General features: G+C 50.4%; 4 protein-coding genes across 4 annotated transcripts; 3 read left to right on the top strand and 1 right to left on the bottom strand.

Annotated features, from left to right (window-relative positions):
* Nucleotides 1-5,246: 5,246 nt before the first annotated feature.
* Nucleotides 5,247-7,604, bottom strand: LAJ45_09015 (uncharacterized protein; the record flags this gene model as incomplete). The annotated part of the gene is made up of 3 exons (XM_046118562.1): nt 5,247-5,582; nt 5,653-6,322; nt 6,406-7,604. 3 exons carry the CDS (start codon nt 7,602-7,604, stop codon nt 5,247-5,249), a joined length of 2,205 nt encoding a protein of 734 aa, XP_045968239.1.
* Nucleotides 7,605-7,973: 369 nt separating this feature from the next.
* LAJ45_09014 (uncharacterized protein) lies at nt 7,974-8,342 on the top strand (the record flags this gene model as incomplete). Its single annotated transcript, XM_046118561.1, has 1 exon — nt 7,974-8,342. One exon carries the CDS (start codon nt 7,974-7,976, stop codon nt 8,340-8,342), a length of 369 nt encoding a protein of 122 aa, XP_045968238.1.
* A 2,886-nt stretch (nt 8,343-11,228) lies between these two features.
* On the top strand, nt 11,229-12,071 carry LAJ45_09013 (uncharacterized protein; the record flags this gene model as incomplete). Its single annotated transcript, XM_046118560.1, has 1 exon — nt 11,229-12,071. One exon carries the CDS (start codon nt 11,229-11,231, stop codon nt 12,069-12,071), a length of 843 nt encoding a protein of 280 aa, XP_045968237.1.
* Nucleotides 12,072-13,941: 1,870 nt separating this feature from the next.
* On the top strand, nt 13,942-16,330 carry LAJ45_09012 (uncharacterized protein; the record flags this gene model as incomplete). The annotated part of the gene is made up of 13 exons (XM_046118559.1): nt 13,942-13,974; nt 14,039-14,054; nt 14,136-14,217; nt 14,314-14,387; nt 14,449-14,597; nt 14,654-14,657; nt 14,837-14,869; nt 14,921-15,058; nt 15,123-15,298; nt 15,363-15,522; nt 15,581-15,615; nt 15,672-15,741; nt 15,795-16,330. The coding sequence occupies 13 exons, from the start codon at nt 13,942-13,944 to the stop codon at nt 16,328-16,330; spliced, it is 1,506 nt and encodes a 501-aa protein (XP_045968236.1).
* Between the last annotated feature and the right edge of the window lie 1,042 nt (nt 16,331-17,372).

Below are 17,372 nucleotides of genomic sequence, written 5' to 3'. Positions count from 1 at the left end.
TCCGTAGTATATATTGAACCGCAATATCCGCACAAGCCTTGCTTAACTTAGACGTCTCTGCTGTAGTTTTAACCCCCAGACGAAAGCTGACCAGACATCGAATCTCCGGAGATGCGCTGTTTGGGTAGGTACTACAGCGAAAGCTTGCTATAACGGTACGCTCGGGACCGGAATTTGGTACCGTTATAGAGAGATTACCCTTATAGAAAGTACCGTTATAGCAAGCTTTCGCTGTATAGCGAGAGCTTCCTAGATGGGCTGTCGACTTCTTGTATGGGGCGCCTAGAGTATTGCCTATGTCAATAGCTAAGAAGGTTCCTTCATTTGACCAAGGCTCGCCCCATTCCCACTTGCAAGCTCTGTGCCGCGGTCCCCGTGTTATTTTTAGGAGCGAATAGTGTTGTGCTTCGATCTACCCGGACTTCCCACCACAACCTAGGCTTGTTGATGTGTTTGGTGCGGAGCGGTGTCCTGGAGATGAAGGTTTTGACAATTGACCTACTATATAACCCCGACTAGTCTCCCCGGCAGGTCAATTTCTCCTCCTGCTATCCACCGGTATCTTGTGATCAAATATGCGTGACCTCAGAAATAACGACTATGCCGGAGGAGAGGGCAGATTTGGTCATAGAATCTCCTCTTCTAATCTCGCCTTTCCCTCCTGCCATATCCCTATTCTTCGGGTGTGTCATCTAATCGCGTAGTTAGTAGTTACAAGAGGTATCTACCCCCTCTGTGGTAGTCTCCCTTTAAGATTTGAGCTTGAAGAAAATGATAGCGATGTATCACCATATTCTCCCCCACAGGACTGCAGAGGCGTCACTCCTACGGTTGAAATGTGCGAGTGTGACCGAGTGCGCCGTTTACCGGTCCTCGTGTGGGTAGCTGGCCATGTGCAGCTGTTCGGCGCGGCGGTGAGGAAACAGCGGTACGAGGCTGTGAGAATTGGATGGGTTGAAGTTATTTGCAGTGGAAATTCGTTTTCGAGAGACGTTGCGGTGGTGGTCGTGACCTTTACCAGCGCCCGGACCACCAGGGCTAGGGTTATCCTACAGAGTGATATCCTATGATGCACCCACGCGCGGTGCAAAACCTTCCCTGGCAGCCACAACCACCCAACAGATGGGCCCGCCATTCTATGACCTTACCTCTTCACCTCTACAAACTACCACCTAAGATGACACGACACGAACAACAACAACAATATCACAACCTCTTTTTCCTTCACTCGATCTCGTCGCACCGCCTCTTCGGCGTGCACTGAGAACTCACAACCACCATCACACTGCCCACCCATCCGCTTTTATAGATGGGCGCAGGTAGTGAAGTCCTCTCTACCGCCATCATTGGCTCGGGCTCGGAGGTCGGGTGTGTCAGAACACTATTGTCACTCCCGGCCGGGACGCTTCGGTCGGTCAAAAAATTACTACACCGTTGAAAGCCGTCAAAACACCAATGTACCACATCGTTGAAAACCGTCAAAAATCTGGACAGAAAAGGGATCAACTGAATCACCAAAAAAAAAAAAAAAAAAACAACAACCAAAGAATAAAGAATAAAAAAAGAAATTAAAAAAAAACGAAAACCAACACAATATCACCCGCCCGTCCCAACGGTCGGCCACGTAAGACTTCGAAACCCCCTTATCGAGCCAGGACGAGGCAAGACTAAAGGACAAAAAAAACCAACGTAAGGGAATGTCCACGTCTTATGTGGCCGGCCGCCGAGATAGAGTAATGCGGTATCTAGCCTCTGGCTTTGTGTGCTGTCGGCGATGGCGGGCTGGGGAGAACTACATGAGAGAGACCACACAGTACCCTCATGCGGCCCGGCTCATTTTTCAAGCGCTGAGCATGAGGCATTGGCTTTGGCTGTTACATTATCACCAGTCAAGACATCTTCCGGCACTCACCGCCCGGCCGGACATCCACCCAGCGGGACACTTAACGGAGAAGAGAATACCGAAGTTATAACCGGCTGTTATACCTCTTCTCTTCGTAACTATACGAGTGAGGATGCCGGTGTACCAGTGGCTGGGAAGTTGGCTTCCGAGAAGGGGGGGGGGGGGGGGGGGAAGGGGGAGAGAAAAAAGCTCACAGAGGACAAAATAACCAAACCAGTCCTACGTGCCGGGAATTTGAAAGGCAGGATAAAATTCACCTAGGAACTATAGGTAGGTCCGGGCTATCTTTTAAACCATCAAACCGGATGTAAATGGAGATATATTACTAACCACGCACAGTAGGTACCATACTAAAAACACACCTTATTTGTGTGGCTAGTGATACCGACTTACATCGGGCAGGGTTAAGACAGTTTTTCTTCCTTTCTTTCTGATCTCCCGATCTTATCTCTCGCAAGTACTTCTTTTTTGCCATAGGCAGCGTTTTACGGTAGGTCTGTTGTGGTTTTCGGTAAGTGGAGACTCTGCTACTTGCTGGCCTTTTTGGAGAAGTATATCCCGAGGGGTCTATGGAGTAGGTAGGTCAATATCAAATTCTTTATACGCCGAAAAGGTAAAAAAAAAGAAATGAAAAGAAATGAAAAGAAAAGAAAAGAAAAGGACGAATACTACAACCCCGCAGGGTCCAATTTATCTCCAACTATCCAGCTCGAGGAGACAGAATAAGATTCTTCCGGTACAAAGACCAAAGTCTACAGCTAGGTCAAGTGGCGATCAGCGCAAAATATTGTTCCTAGGGGGATCTTTATTCAACTATGGAGGTGTCTTTAGGGGGAGGGTCGATTTCAGTCATTTCAGCGATGGGCTGGCCAGTCAAGAACGGTCTGATAATTAATCTGCAGCTGAATGGACCAGTTTTCCTCGGGAAATTAGCGGGGGGACCGCGTTTGTGGAGAGATTAGAACACCTTTAACAGCAATCTATAATCTAAAGATCGACCAACGCCCCACCACCCGGCTGGACCCAGGAAAAGAGGGAGAAGTTGAAGCTATGTTGAATGGGGGAGTCTGGCGAGTCTACTGTTATATAGGTAGGTACGAATATGTAATATATCCTACAAAACACGGCTTATCGCTCCTCACAGCTTAAAGACAGACTATTCGTCTTTTGAAATTCTACATCCTTTGGTCAGGTGGTGCTTACAAGGTACTTAGGTAATGGGAGTGGTTGTAAATGGAAAATACCGCACCGGTCTGGAGTTGCAATCATAGGATATCACTCGGATGTGTCTTGGCTACCGAATAGACTCAATCCGACAACTTTAGAGACTAGAACCAGAGCTGGGTTGGGATAGACAGCTTCCCTAACCATCTGAGCACTCCCCCACTTGAACACCTAACACAGGAAAGTGAAGACCAGCGTTGTAAGCGGCTTCCATATAGATCATTACCGACTATACAAGTGAATGGGGTGCCCGAGTGGCCAGGCCGGGAACTCGTCTACCAGACACCACGAGCGGACCAAAGCTCTAAAATGTCAACAGCCACTCCATAAGCATGGGCATCGACATAAGCATAGACATTCCTATCCTAATAGGTACTCGACCATACTGGTAACTACATGTACGGTAGGCACCGTTGCTCTAACTTGCCTGACTAGGACTAGGACTAGTATCTATCTCGGAGCCTTTACAAACTACCCAGCGAGTCAGTCCCAGCAGACTCTACCCCAATACAACTGGCTAGTATACCGCCAGGTCAACCCGCAACCACTGCAGGCCAGAGATTCCAATAGTACAATCCGGAAACCACACCTACAGGATTAATACACAACAGCAACTGACGTCTCTGCACGACGAACCAACCACACGTCAAAAACACCGATCTCGGAGTACGATTTCCGTGCTACCACGTTTGCATTTTACGGTTTTAGTTTGGTAATCTAGAGGATATATGGGGTAAGGCGGTCATGAGGTATCACTCGGTTCTCACCAACCAACCTACCAGCCAGCCAGCCGCTCTATGCAGGGTAGGTGGTGCGGGTCTAGCAAGTCCCTTATCTAATTGGGCTTTTTTGTAAGCACGCATGAGCTCGAGGGGTATGCGAGGTATGTGGAGGAAAAGGTGACAGGCATAGACCACGATTTTTTAAGAAGACCTTCTATGTCTATAACCCGGCGTGGTCCATCCCGCGACAGGTAATGCACCGGGGCGGGCGGGCAGGAGTAGATATTGTTGTCTACCCGGGCAACCCCACAGGTCGAGTGATAACACATGACCTCACAGCACAGTACATCAAAACCAAAAAGTAAGGTTATTTTACCCCAAAACAAATACCAGAGCCCCCCAACAGGCCCCTTCATCGATTACTGGAGGGGTTTTCTCATACAAGTTGGATTTAAAGTTGGTAGCAAGGGTGCGGCAGATTGGGTTGGGTCGGGCTGCGATAATTGAGCCATAACCCTACCCGTACCAGCGGCCGACGCGACCAACCCATCGCATCGCAGGGCCCACCGAGATCTGCCGTGATATCCTAGCAGCTTGCATGGCCTCGATACGGCGTGGGTAGGCAGCAAGTAGACGGACATGCAGCGGGAGGTGGTTATATTCTGCACCGAGTAACCAGCAATGCGCAGCGAGCGGGCCGCGGCTGGGTATATCAACGGCCCGCTGTTTTGGTTGGGCCAAAACACATTACCTAAATCATACAAACGACCCGCTTCTGTTTCTGTTATACCTCATCGCTATACTTGACTCCAGAACATTTCCACCTCCGCCTCGAATACATCACAAAGCTGATGTCACCCACGATACGATACGATGCACGTACTCGATTGTAACGTAGTAATATAATGACGTTCAACACCACTCCCACGCCCCACCCAGCTAGCTACAGTCTATCGATAAAATATAACTACCAGACTACATAACCTACATATCATATACCCCCCCTCCCTCATGCTCAACATAAACCACCCCCCCAACCGCAACCAGGCGCCATCCCATCCATCAATCCGCACCATTACGCGTCGTACTACCATTTAGCCATTCGTGCCCTCTGATAAACAAAAACAAAAACAAAAAACGAAAACAAAAGGCAGAAAAACTGGGCAAACGGGAAAAGAGAAGAAGAGAAGATCAGCAAAAGTGAAGAAGCGAAGAAAAAAGGAAGAAGAGATGCTAGTAATACAACCCCAAGAACAGACAAAAAAAGAAAGCCAGAAAGAAAGAAAGAAAGAAAGAAAAAATCCTCTATATAGTCCCCGTTTTATATGGACAAGACAAAAAAAAAAGCGCAGCATAGCACAGCAAAGGAACCCAAAAAACCCCAAACCCCCACAGCACTACTTCAACCCCAGCAACCTCCTCACTTTCCACAACCTCCTCCTCTTCCCCTTCCCCTCCATTCCTTTCCCAGCCGCCATCCCCTCCACCCCCACCCCCATCCCAGTCCCCACACCCCTCATATCCAGCACCCCCGGCCCCATCCCCCCCACCCCTCCCATCCCCCTAGTACCCACCCCCCGCTCCAACCCCAAACCAAACTCCTTCTCCCCCCACCAACCGCCACACTCCTCCTCCTCAACCTCCCCCCCACACCCCCACCACTCTTCCCCTTCAAAAACCCCCAAAACCCACGCCGCCGCCGCTTCACCGTCCCCTCGCTCCCCGCCCTCTCCCTGCCCATGCCCACACCATACTCCCCCACCCCTCCCACCCCTCCCACCCCCACCCCCACCCCCACCCCACCACCACCACCACCAACACCGCCAGAAACGACCGGCAGATCCGAATCTGTCGAGAAGCGCGAGTGCGTCCTCCATGCCCATTCCCCCCGCCGGCACGGAGCGCCGTCTTCAACTCCCGCGAGCTGCTCCCGCCGCCGGTACGTAACGACGGCGGATGCGTGCGCATCGTAGCCAGCAAATGCGACACGGGCCTCCCGCGGCTCCGGGGCGTGAGGCGGCGGAAGGATGATGTTGACGTTGTCGAGATGGAGGATGTAGTTGATGGTGTGCGGGTTAGTGTGTTTGCCGGTACTGGCGGCGGCGGTGGTGGGTTACGGGGTGATAGGAAGTCTGGTGGGGGTGGTGGATCGTCTGGTTGTGGCGGGGCTGTTTTTGGTGGGGGTGGTGGAGATCTTGGTACCGGTGGGGCTGGAGGAGGAGGGGGAGGAGGAGGAGGTGGCGCAATCTCCAGAATCCCCGGCATCGCCCCCCCACCGCCGAATGACGGCGACGGCAACGGCGAAGGCAGGACAAAGTCCTCATACGCATCCGAATATATACTCTCCCCACTATCACTACCACTCTCACTCCCACTATCCCACCCCACCCCCATCACCGGCAACACCATCCCCCTCTCCCTCTCCTCCTCCCCCGGCGTCGCCGCCACAACCCTCACCTCCGGCACCCCCGCCCTCGTCCCCGGCGGCGTCAACATCCCCCCCTCCCCCTCCCCCCACCAAGCGGCGCCGGCGGTCGCGCCCCATCACACAACAACCTCTTCACCGCGCTCCCTGCCCCCAGCGGCGGCAGCCCCTTCGGATACCGCAGCGCGCTCTCCAGGCCAATGACACTCTCCTGGCTCGAATCACTCGGCGGCGGCGACGGCGCCGTCACCCCCCCCACACCAAACATCGGCATGTGGCGCAAGCCACCACCACCATACTGGTCATCGAGCAGCAGCGGCGCGCGGGAGTACGGCGGGAAGCTAGACACCGAGTCCTCGTCGCTGAAGCTGACGCGCGGCTTCACGGCCAGGGAGGGGGCGGGGGCGTGTCTGAGTGCTGATTTCGCGGGGGATGCGGAGCGCGCGGGGGGGCTGTGGCGCGGGAGGGGGAGGAGGGTGAGTTTGCTGCGGGTGTCGGAGGAGGAGGAGTCGGAGGAGGATTCTGCCTCTTCGAGGATCTTGGCGTGGTGTGGGGTGGGTTGCGGGCTGGGGCTGGGGTCTTCGGCGATGGATTCGAGGGAGGCGGAGGAGTCGGCATAGTCGAGGGAGTAGCGGCGGTCGCGGTCGCGGGAGGAGGAAGAGGGTGATGCTGTGTCGCGGGGGCGGGTGAATTGCTTCTTTACCCGCCTGCTGCCACTAGCACTACCATTACCATTACCGCTACTCATGCTTCCCCGCAGCGTCGCAGGGAACGCCCGGAGCGACGGCGACCGCGGCGGCATGATGGGCAATGGCAGATCACTATCATCGTCTGCCGGATAATCCTCGCTGCTGTCCTCCTCATGGTACGCCGTCACCTTCCTCGCTAGCGGCGGCGGGCCGGAACCCCCATTCGCACTATTAAACCTACTACTACTACTACCACCAGTGCTAGCCCGTCGCCCGATTATCTCGCCACTGGTCCTTCCCGCGTCAATGCTCCCCCGCCGGCTACTGACGCTGCTGCTGCCCCTCTCCTTGCGGAACCGCCGCTCCGTGAGGCTGCCTGTGCTGCTGGCGCGCTGCGGCATGCCTGGCCTGCTGTCGCTGGCGGAGGAGTAGCTGTCGCGTCGCTTGAGCATGCGTTTTGTGGGGATGCTGCCGATTGGTGGTGGTGTTGGCGAGGGCGCGGCATGGCGGAGTGCTGTGCCGGCGGCGGCGGCGGCGAGCGGCGGTGGTGGGGAGGGGTTGTAGACTGTGGTGGCTGCGATGAGGGCGGGGGCGGAGGGGGCTGTGGGGGTGGAGTGGGCGCGCCGGCGGCGGTGGTACATTGTTTGTGTGGTGGGTTGTTTTTTTTATTTTGTTTTTTGTGGATCGGATCGTGTGGGTGTGTCTGTGTGTTCGGTGGTTGGAATGGACAAGCTGCGTGGTAATTGGCTGGGTTACCGGGTTTCACGAAAGGGGAGAGAGAGGGAGGATCTGCAGGGAGCTGGGATTAGTTTGTGGAATAGATTAAGAGAATTAGAGGAGAGCTGTCTGTCTGTGTTTGGGGAGAATGAAGAGGAAGAGATTGAGAGATTGAGAGATTGAGACAGAGACAGAGAGATAGACAGACCTGTGTATAGACAGACTAGATGACAGCCGATGATTCCTAATGGATGCCAGACCGTGATGCTGTTCTAGACGACGGATGATAGCCGATGAAGAAGCACGTCTACAGTGATGATGATGATAGCGATGATGATAGCGATGATGATGATGATGATGATGATGATGATGATGATGATGATAGCGATGGAGATAGATGGGAGAGGAAAGAGGAAAGAAGAGAGGCTGTCTATCTGCCCTTTGTCCACTCCTTCTTTTCACCCGGCGGTTTTCAAGTTTTGCAGTTGCAGCACGCACACAAGCAAGCAAGCAAGCAAGCAAGCAAGCAAGCAGTAAAAAAGACCCCCTCTCTCTCTCGAGAGAAAGAACTCACCCTGCAAGATCGGTCGCACAGGGGGGACAGACACAGGGAGAGGAGAGACGGTAGAGCAGAGCAGAAGCAGAGGGCCAATTCAAAGTGACCGAATATCTTCAATTCCTACAGACTGCAGAGCGAGTCAATTCCTCTCCTCTTCTTCTTCTCCCTCTTCCCCAGCATCCTAGCTACATACATACATACATACAAGTAGCTAGGGCTGAGCCGTGTTTGTCCTCCTCCCTCTTCCCCAGCATCCCTCACATCTCAATTACAAGATCTCCCTCTTCCCTGCCTGCCCTGCGTTCGGCATGATTCCATCTTGAACACAGTGAGTGAGTCCCAGCCAATCCCCTCGCCGCACCCTCGATTCGATTCACACACCAGCACAAAACTTAATTCACGACCCAACCGATAAGTGCACTTTTCAATGTTCAATGTCGCTATCCCGCGCGAATCACTGACGTATGTGGCTGGATCGAATCAGTTGTTTCTCGGCCAAGGAACGGACCGGCGCGCCGACAACGTCCGTGGGGGGATGCAAATTGCAAATAATGGAATTGTTGACCGTTGGGCCCGGGTGCATGTCTCGGATCGATGGGTTTAAAACGTCCTGTCTTTGTTTCACATCGTCGTTGTCGCGCACGCACGGCGGATTGGGTGTTGGTTTTGGCTTCATCCGTCGACCAGGCATCAGGCATCAAAGAGAGAGAGGCTCCAAGTCCGAGCTCGGCGCAGCTGACGTCGACCAAACTAAAGCTCTCCTCCCCCAAGCTCTCCTGTGCTGCTGTTAGCTACATCAACCACCATCTACCACCCCTTCGCAGCTGTCATCCCAAACAAACACACCACTCCCACTCCCACTCCCACTCGCCGCTGCACCAATATGCGTCACATCACCCGACCACCTTCCTACCTCTCCCCCCTCCGAGTCAAACAGATAAAAATAAAAAATATAAAAAAAAAAGACTAAATTCCCGCTCCGAGTCAGACACCAATGCACTAGCAAAAAGCAACCACCACAGTATTTATAACAACCCTAACCCGGTCCTTATCGTTGACTCAGTTGACTCAGTTGGGGATCGTGTGTGTGTGTCAGATGCGAGTGATATGCTGTGTTGGTATATATGGGCTAGGTAGGCGGGTGGGGAGAGAGAGGGGGGGGGGGGGGGGCGCGGGGTACGCGGGGTTGGTGAATGAACATTACTCGGAAATCAAAAGCACAGGAAGCATAGTTTTCTTGAGCAATGCAAGCTTACCTGCTTATAGGTACACCCTACGCTCACATCCGCACTCGAGACTACACTTTACCTACACCCACACACACACACACCACACCTAGCCACTCGCTCCAACTCAGATGCGCTCGTACATTGTGAGTGATACACCATGCTCCCCCACAACCCACAACACAAAACCCAAACGACGCAAACCCAATCCCCAAATCCAGAACGCAAAGCCCTAAATGTGCCAAGTGTGGGGGTTCACCGCGCCAGGTACTCAACCGCTGATATGATGCCGCCGATATAATATCAAGTACATGTACCGGCTACATCTACCTACATAGGTAGCTATGTTGGTACATCTTAGTAGCGGACTCTAGCTCTGGGGCGAGGGCAATTGGTAGGATGTAGTATGATCTAGCGTTACCAAATAGGCTTGCAATTGTCTGCGAGAAAGGAGGATCCTGTAGACTTGCACCGCAATTGTTATTTTCAATGATTCCAAATATATGTACTCTAGATGTAATTATATAACCCACACTGCCACCTGCCCTCAATGCTGACAACCCCCACGTGCACTCTCATTACATAATCCACCCTCACCCTCCTCATCCACCCCTAACCCACGCCCCCCCCCCCAACCACCAAACGCCCCCGGCCCAACGCTCCAGCAGGATAAACATTCAGCCTAATCCCCACACCGCACCAACACCATCCCTACCACACCAGATTACGTTTCCATGAAAAATATGCCGGCCCAATGTTGCCATCATCCCTTTGTGGTGTAGTTGGTATCACACCCGGCTGTAATTGCTTGCTTACCGGTTGGTCACCAGTTCGACTCTGGTCGAAGGGAGTTGTCTTTTTCTTTTGTGGCGAGTGGGGTGATGGCGGGTGGCGGGCGGCGGGGGAGGTGTGTGTGGTGGTGGTGGTGTATAGTAGAGTAGTATGGTTATGGTGCATGTGGTATTGATACTCGAGATATTGACTCCGATTGCTAGAGGAGTGTTGATTGGTTGCATGTACGGCGGAGTCATGATTCTTTACATACACGATCGTTTTATCCGGCTGGATGTGTAAAATCCTACGAAAGCTTGATGCGCATTATTTTCATTGATAACGAGGGAAGATCCGTACAGCTATCGGTAGAATTATTGCATTGGAAAATCGCCTTGCTCTCGGCGTGATCGTCGGTCCCTGTTTCCGCAATAATTCTACCGATAGCTGTACTACAGGCGATTGATGGGCCATGATAACAAAAACAAATATCGTCCTTCGCCGGATTTACCTTCCCAATCTATAGCGAGGTGAATATTGTGCTTGACAGATTAATATATTAGCAATGTTATACGCTGCGTGGAAGTTAGGGCGAGTAACGATCATGCATGGGAGAGAGGAACAACAACGAAATCTGAGATTGTGGCAGCAGCCCAAGAAACGTACCCCCGATAGGTTGGTATTCAAGTCTCTTGAAAGACGATGTCCAAATATAGCCATTGTAGAGATGTTGCCAGGGGTGGATATGTGCTACTTGAAACCCACAGCGAGTGATCGTTCGTGAACCACCTTGAAACATAGTTTCAAGATGAAAATGCTTCACCGCGAATCGTGCTTGAAACCCAGGAACTTGAATTATTAGTTCCAATATATAAGGCTTTCGCAGAGCTGTAGGAATATAATCATCACACTCATCACACTCACAGTTTACTAGCTACCACACAAACAATACTACACTTACCACTACCACCACTACTACTACAACCAGAAACATGTCTACATCAACCAATTTCTACGCCAACCGCGACAATCTCTTCGTCCTTCCCAGCGCGCCTGAGAATGTTTCAGAGCCCATCAAGGCCCCCGCCATAACCTTCCTCTGGGACTGCCACAACAATAGCGTCATCATCCCGCGTTCTCGGGACGAACTCGTCGCCAACCCTAGCCTTCCCAGCTGTGACACCATCAGCATACGCACTCTCTTCAATCGGCACGAGCTCCACTTTGACGTCTTCAATCCCGGCCTCATTAACATCCGCGAAAAGGCCATAAACCTACCTCGCGGGACAAGGGCTGTGAGGAAGTGGGAAGAGGATAGCACGCCAGTGCCGGAAAAGGTGCATGAGACACTACAGTGTCCAATCTGCATTGATGGCATGAAGCCAGAAGTGGTGTTCCGCGGGTGCTGCCATGCATTCTGTACTGAATGCACAGTGTCACTAGGTTCTAGCTCTGCCGCGAAGAGGGAGGGGGAATTCGCATGTCCGTTGTGCAGAACGGCGGTGAGAGAGTTGGCGGCGGTGATCCCGGATGGCGTCAATCGTGGGGACTCGGGGTACCATATCAAGTATGACGAGGAGACCTTTGCGAAGTTGAACTGGATGGAGTTGAACCCATGGATGTTGAGGGTTAAAGGTTACAAGAAGTTGAATGTTGATGACCTTTTGGTGGTGAGGTTGAAAGAGGACGGCGGGATGGAGGTGAAGCACTTATCGGGATGGGAGAAGGATATTGAGGTGCCGTTTGAGAGCAAGCCGATGGGGATGGCGATAGTGACTTGGGTGCTGGTGTGTTTTACGAAGATGGTCGCGATGGATATGCCGATGCAGAGCTAGGTTGATTAGAATTGTTTGGGTAAGTGATTAGTCGAGTCGTTTGATTGATTTTGAGTTGAAGTTACGCGAGAAAGAGTTTAGACCGCTAGAATTGCTTGTTGTCTGTGCGTTCGGTAGGGAATTAAAATTGCAAAACTCAATCCTTATCTCAATAGGTCGTTGTGAATTCAGGCATAACTCTCTCTCCAGTGAAAAACACTCAAGGAACTAAATGCAGTTTAACTCATAAAAACTCAAAAATGAAGGAGTCAGTTTCTTCAAAACGCAACTAACATCCCATGCATATATATATATTCTGATGAGTAAAACCATAATATCTAGAATTTATCAAAGTTAAGCTTAGACAATGACCTCTATGTGAAAGGCCTTTTGAATCCCGAGCTTCCTAATCACTAAGTGTAGTCAATTTAAACGATGAAATGGGTTATGAACCTTGAAAGCTAGGATTGTATAATTGGTATAGAGAGTGTTGATTGACAGAACAGAACTTACCATTGATAGCGGCACGCCAGGTGATGGCCTACGCTCACTTAGAGCTAATATAGAGTTTTTTCTGAATTTCAATTGATGATGGAGAGGAGAAGGAAGATTATGAGGATTAAGTGTATGCATGTAGTTGACAACGAGCCGCGAAGTATAGTGTCTGTATCACAACGTGTTAATTTAACATGATATCCCGCTCAGAATAAAGTTCAGGTGGTTGTACATTCCTATCAGCTTAAAACGTGTCTTCATTCTGTCTTCATCGAGTCGCCCCCTGTTTTGGCTTCATGAATTCACTCTTGATGAGATAAACTTAACATTCTTGACCATATTCATCAAGTTGTCACCACCGTTCATGATTTATGCTCATCAGATTGGTTTGCGGGGTATGGGTGTCCTCCTATCCTCACCTAACCCCCCCAACCCCCGAACACCGAATGCCGATCTTGCGGTGAAGTCTTGTCACAGGCCTATCGTGTGTGTTATGCTGATCCTGATTGGCGGTTTCGTCTAGTAAACAAACTAATATAGTTAAATACACATCACGAACCTCTGGGTGTATCAAGCGCCCGTTTGTCCGTGGGTATGGTATCATTCCTGCTGAGATTCTTTTTCAAACCCGCAAAAGGATTAAGAAAGCATGGAAACCCCGGTTTCTAACATGCTCTGAATCAACACCCTCATCGGGAGAGCTCGGACGTCTCCAGATCTGCGGTACTGGACCTTCTAGAATCTAGAGCACATTGGGGAATTAATACCTTCGCGAAGCACACGGCACGCAAATTGCCACCCAGAGAGGCATTTGGGCAAGCGAGCAAAGGAAAAAAGAACCGCCATCCGAAGGACTGAATTGATCAAAGGCTGCGGTAATATCCCCGAATGCCCCCGGGACAATAATCGGGGATTAAACCTATGATGATCTCCACACGGAGCTTTGCATTACCGAGACTTTTTATGCGGGGACGTTGGTGTGTTTACTTGGCGATTCATCATGTTTTAACTGGCTGTTCCTGCGCTTCAACTTTCAGCCTCAAGAACCTGACTCAAGGGTAAATGTTTCGGTGGACCTCATTGCTTTCCTATCTTTCCACCAACACTTTCCATGCATGGCGCGCACTATATAAAATCTAGCCTTCCAAATAACCACAGTTGGGGCGCTGCAAGCGCGGGTCTTAAAGCCTTCTAGCGCCCGCAGGCGTCACTCCTAGCTGTGCGTAGAGCACGCATCTGCGCGATTGGTTCTCAGGCCGCTGTGCACTGGACACTGTCTACGAGTTTTTGAGCTTGCTGTATCGTTGCTTGGTCCAGATATTTTCGTCAAAGTATGAAGAATACAAGATATCAAACTCAATCTACAAAAAACCCTTGCGGCAAAGAACAAGCTTCTATGCAGCCACGTAGTTGTACCCGATCTGTATTGGTAGTTAACATTTCAGCCCTACACATCACCTCAGCCTGTGAGCGGTGATCCCTGATAGGTTCAGGCCACGCGAGAAGCAGGTATTCCAGGATGAGTCCACAACAGTTCCACAACCAAGGGGGTGGTGGTGGGGGGGGCTAATCGTAATTAACGACATCTAGGTCGTGCTCCCACTTTTTTTTCCTCACCTCACCTCGCCTTCTCAATAAAGTTTTCCTTTGGTTCGCTTCTCGTGTTCTGGTTGTTCGTTTTGCTTCGTTTTAGCTTTCCACCTTCTCTCCCCCCAGCTATCTAGGTACCCTAGCTACCCCAGCTTGCTAATTTCTTCGCCTCCGAAAGTCGCGATGTCAACAACAAGGACCCCAATATCCACACCAACAAGCTTTCTTACGCCTCATCGGGTACTTGCCATGGTAAGTGGCAGGCCAGATTCGTACCTGTACCGGAGTTGAAGCTAATCAATCCCATGAGTAGAACAACATGAGCGCAATTCTAGCCGGCGTATCACTTCTGCTATGTTTGATTGTGCTGGGAATTGTAGGATTAATATATTCCAACCGGGAGTCAAGAAAATCACTGGACCGATTATCCTTTCGATTATTGATGTATGCGCTGCTGTCAAAGTAGGTAATCTAGCTAGTCTCGGGAGTGTAAGGTATAGGTAGCTAAATAGTCGCAGTTGTGTTTATTCGATTGGATATATAATATGTGTTAAAGTCAATCCAGGTGTAAGTCTATCTGGAACTCCTTCCAATAGATATTCAAGTTGGTTGCTGATTATCTCTGTTACAGTTCTGGTGTGGTTAGTTGATCTGTACCACCACGATAAGACTTGCATAAATAACTGAAAGTAACAATTTAGTTGCCGGTGTGTGGTTGATCCAGTTTTGGCTTGGTAAGAACTCCGCTCTCCAACCACATGACACTTCCTAATAATTTTCTATAGGTATAACCAACTACTTTATCCTCTGCATTGCGCTCAACCTCCAACTCGTTCTTGTACATTCTGTCAACGTCCTAGCACTCGAAAAATATTACATCATTGGCACTTTCGCTCTCAACCTTGCTATCACTCTACCACCACGTATGTTATATTTCACACCAGTCGAAGTATCATAACAATTTCACTAACGCCAAACGGGGAAAAGTTATAAAAGGAAAGTTTGGTTGGGACCATGTAATAGGTGTTTGCTGGCTCACTTCCACTAACAAGCGTGATCGCTTGATATGGCAAATAAGCACGCAGTTATTCTGGATTTTACTTGCAGTAGCGATAACGGGCGTCAGTGCGGCGATTACTCTGACTTATTTATATAAACACAAAGTACGTGCGATCATTCACATCCTCTTCAATTTTTCGCTGTCTAACTAGGGAGTTTCCGGGCAAGGGAACATTGGGCTCTTCCTCCGCGGCGTCCACGTCCGGGAGGTTTCGAAGCATCCCAATGCTAGACACAAGGGGACACCCGTTGAGGAGAAATGCTACGAGGTTGGCAAGTAAGAATTTGTCAAATGATAAGAGTTTCAGAAGTGTTGTTTTCAGAATTTGTAATTTCCCTTTCACTTCTTGTCCAGTTCCAGTTTACACGCTAACACGTATTGATAGCCATATACCCAATCGTAATGATAATACTCAACTTTGTATGTGCCTTACTGCTTCCGCCATAGGAACATCAACCGACTAACAAACATGTCAGTTCATAACCGTTGCAGATCTCCGCATCTCCACCGCTGAAGGAATATACACCCAATACGACTATAACCTTTGTCCGTTCCTCATTCCCTTTAAGTATCTCTTTATATTTACTGATAAACTGCAGACGTCGTATACTACGCCTTCTACGGCGGTCGTGGGATATTCTATGCTCTGATGGCATTTATAGACCCCTGTATTAGCAGGGGTCTGAATGTATGGAGAGGACAGCATTCACCATCCGGTCTGGAGCAGGAGGAGGATGCGCTGCAGTATTCTCTGGGGGGAGGGATTATCAGTGTACAAGCTGAGATTATCAGGTTTGTGGAGGAGATTGGGTTATTTCCAGGAAGTGATAACGGGCGAGGGCAGGGGACGAGGGCAAGGAACGGATCCGGGAGCACGATGGATAGTCTGAGGTACGAAGAAAGCAACGAGGGAGGAGGGGAACGTGAAAGGGCAATGGAAAGGGAGAGGGGGATAGAAGTTGAGAGGGGGAGGGGGAGGGAAAGGGAGAGAGGGCCAGAGAATGTGGGCGTGGAGGAAAGGGGAACATGGGAGTCGCATGGGTCGGGGCAACTTCAACTGGAGATACAAAGAAGTGTGCAGGAGAGGATGGAAATGATGCAAGCAGCGGAGGCGCATGTCAAACGACAAATTTAATGAGGACACGATTTATAGGTTTCGTTCTTTTTTAGTTTCTTTTTTTAATTGTATGTATAATCATGAGTTTATATAGGGCGTACTGGTTTATTGTTATGGGCTAGGATAGTTATTATGGGTTTAATTAATTTGGTTTATGGTTGGGACAAAAGGCGCAGAGGAAAGAGCTTGCTTCCTCTTGATTCATTTGTAGGATAGGAAACTGTATCTAGACACGGACATGATACCTAAATAACGTTAACAACAACGGCTGCTAATAACTTTCGAGGCATATTTACTATCACCACTCTTAATGGAATAACAAATAATCACCAAAAAAAAAAAAAAAAAAAACCCCCAACCCACCCCCCAACCGAATCACAGCCCATGACCCAACCACCACAAACAACCGAGTGATACCCCATGACCACCACCATCCCCGCCGGCCCCCACCAATTACCAATTACCAACCAGCCAACCCGGACCACCAAACCCTAGGCCCTATCCACACCGCCCACCAACCCAACCCAACCCCTACCAAAATAAAACCCGCGACACCGGCGCCCGCCGATCCAAATAGTTAGTCCTCATTATCGATATCGCCCTCCTAGCACACCATACCCAGCCAATCGTGCCAATCAATCAATAACAATAAAACGTACCGGCGCACAGCACAGCACAGCCCCGTGGGGGCTGGCTGGCTGGCCCTATAAGTGCGTATTGTATATGTAATGCTTTTTTTCGTCGGCCGCCGGAAGCCCGGTTTTATACGTGGCGCGCGCGGGCCGAGGGGGGGGGGGGGGGGCAGGGGGTGTACTGGGAATTTTGGGGGTTTGTAATCAGTCATTGGCTCTGATCTTAGTAGTAGATAGATAGATAGGCGGAGGGACGGAGGAACGGGCGGGTGGTCAGTGTATTAGTTATAGATTGGATAGGCTAAAATCTAACTACAGGTACAGGTTGTGGTTTTTTTCTATATACTGATCTGAAAAAAAGAGAAGGAAAAAAAATTGTAGGAATACAGACAAATGGGATCCGGGTGGATGGTGGACAATAACGCCAA

Source organism: Morchella importuna (assembly GCF_003444635.1).
Source record: "Morchella importuna strain M04M26 chromosome Unknown Morimp01GS033, whole genome shotgun sequence".
Classification (NCBI taxonomy): domain Eukaryota; kingdom Fungi; phylum Ascomycota; class Pezizomycetes; order Pezizales; family Morchellaceae; genus Morchella; species Morchella importuna.
The sequence above is the reverse complement of the archived record's forward strand: the minus strand, read 5'-3'. Positions and strand labels throughout refer to the sequence as shown.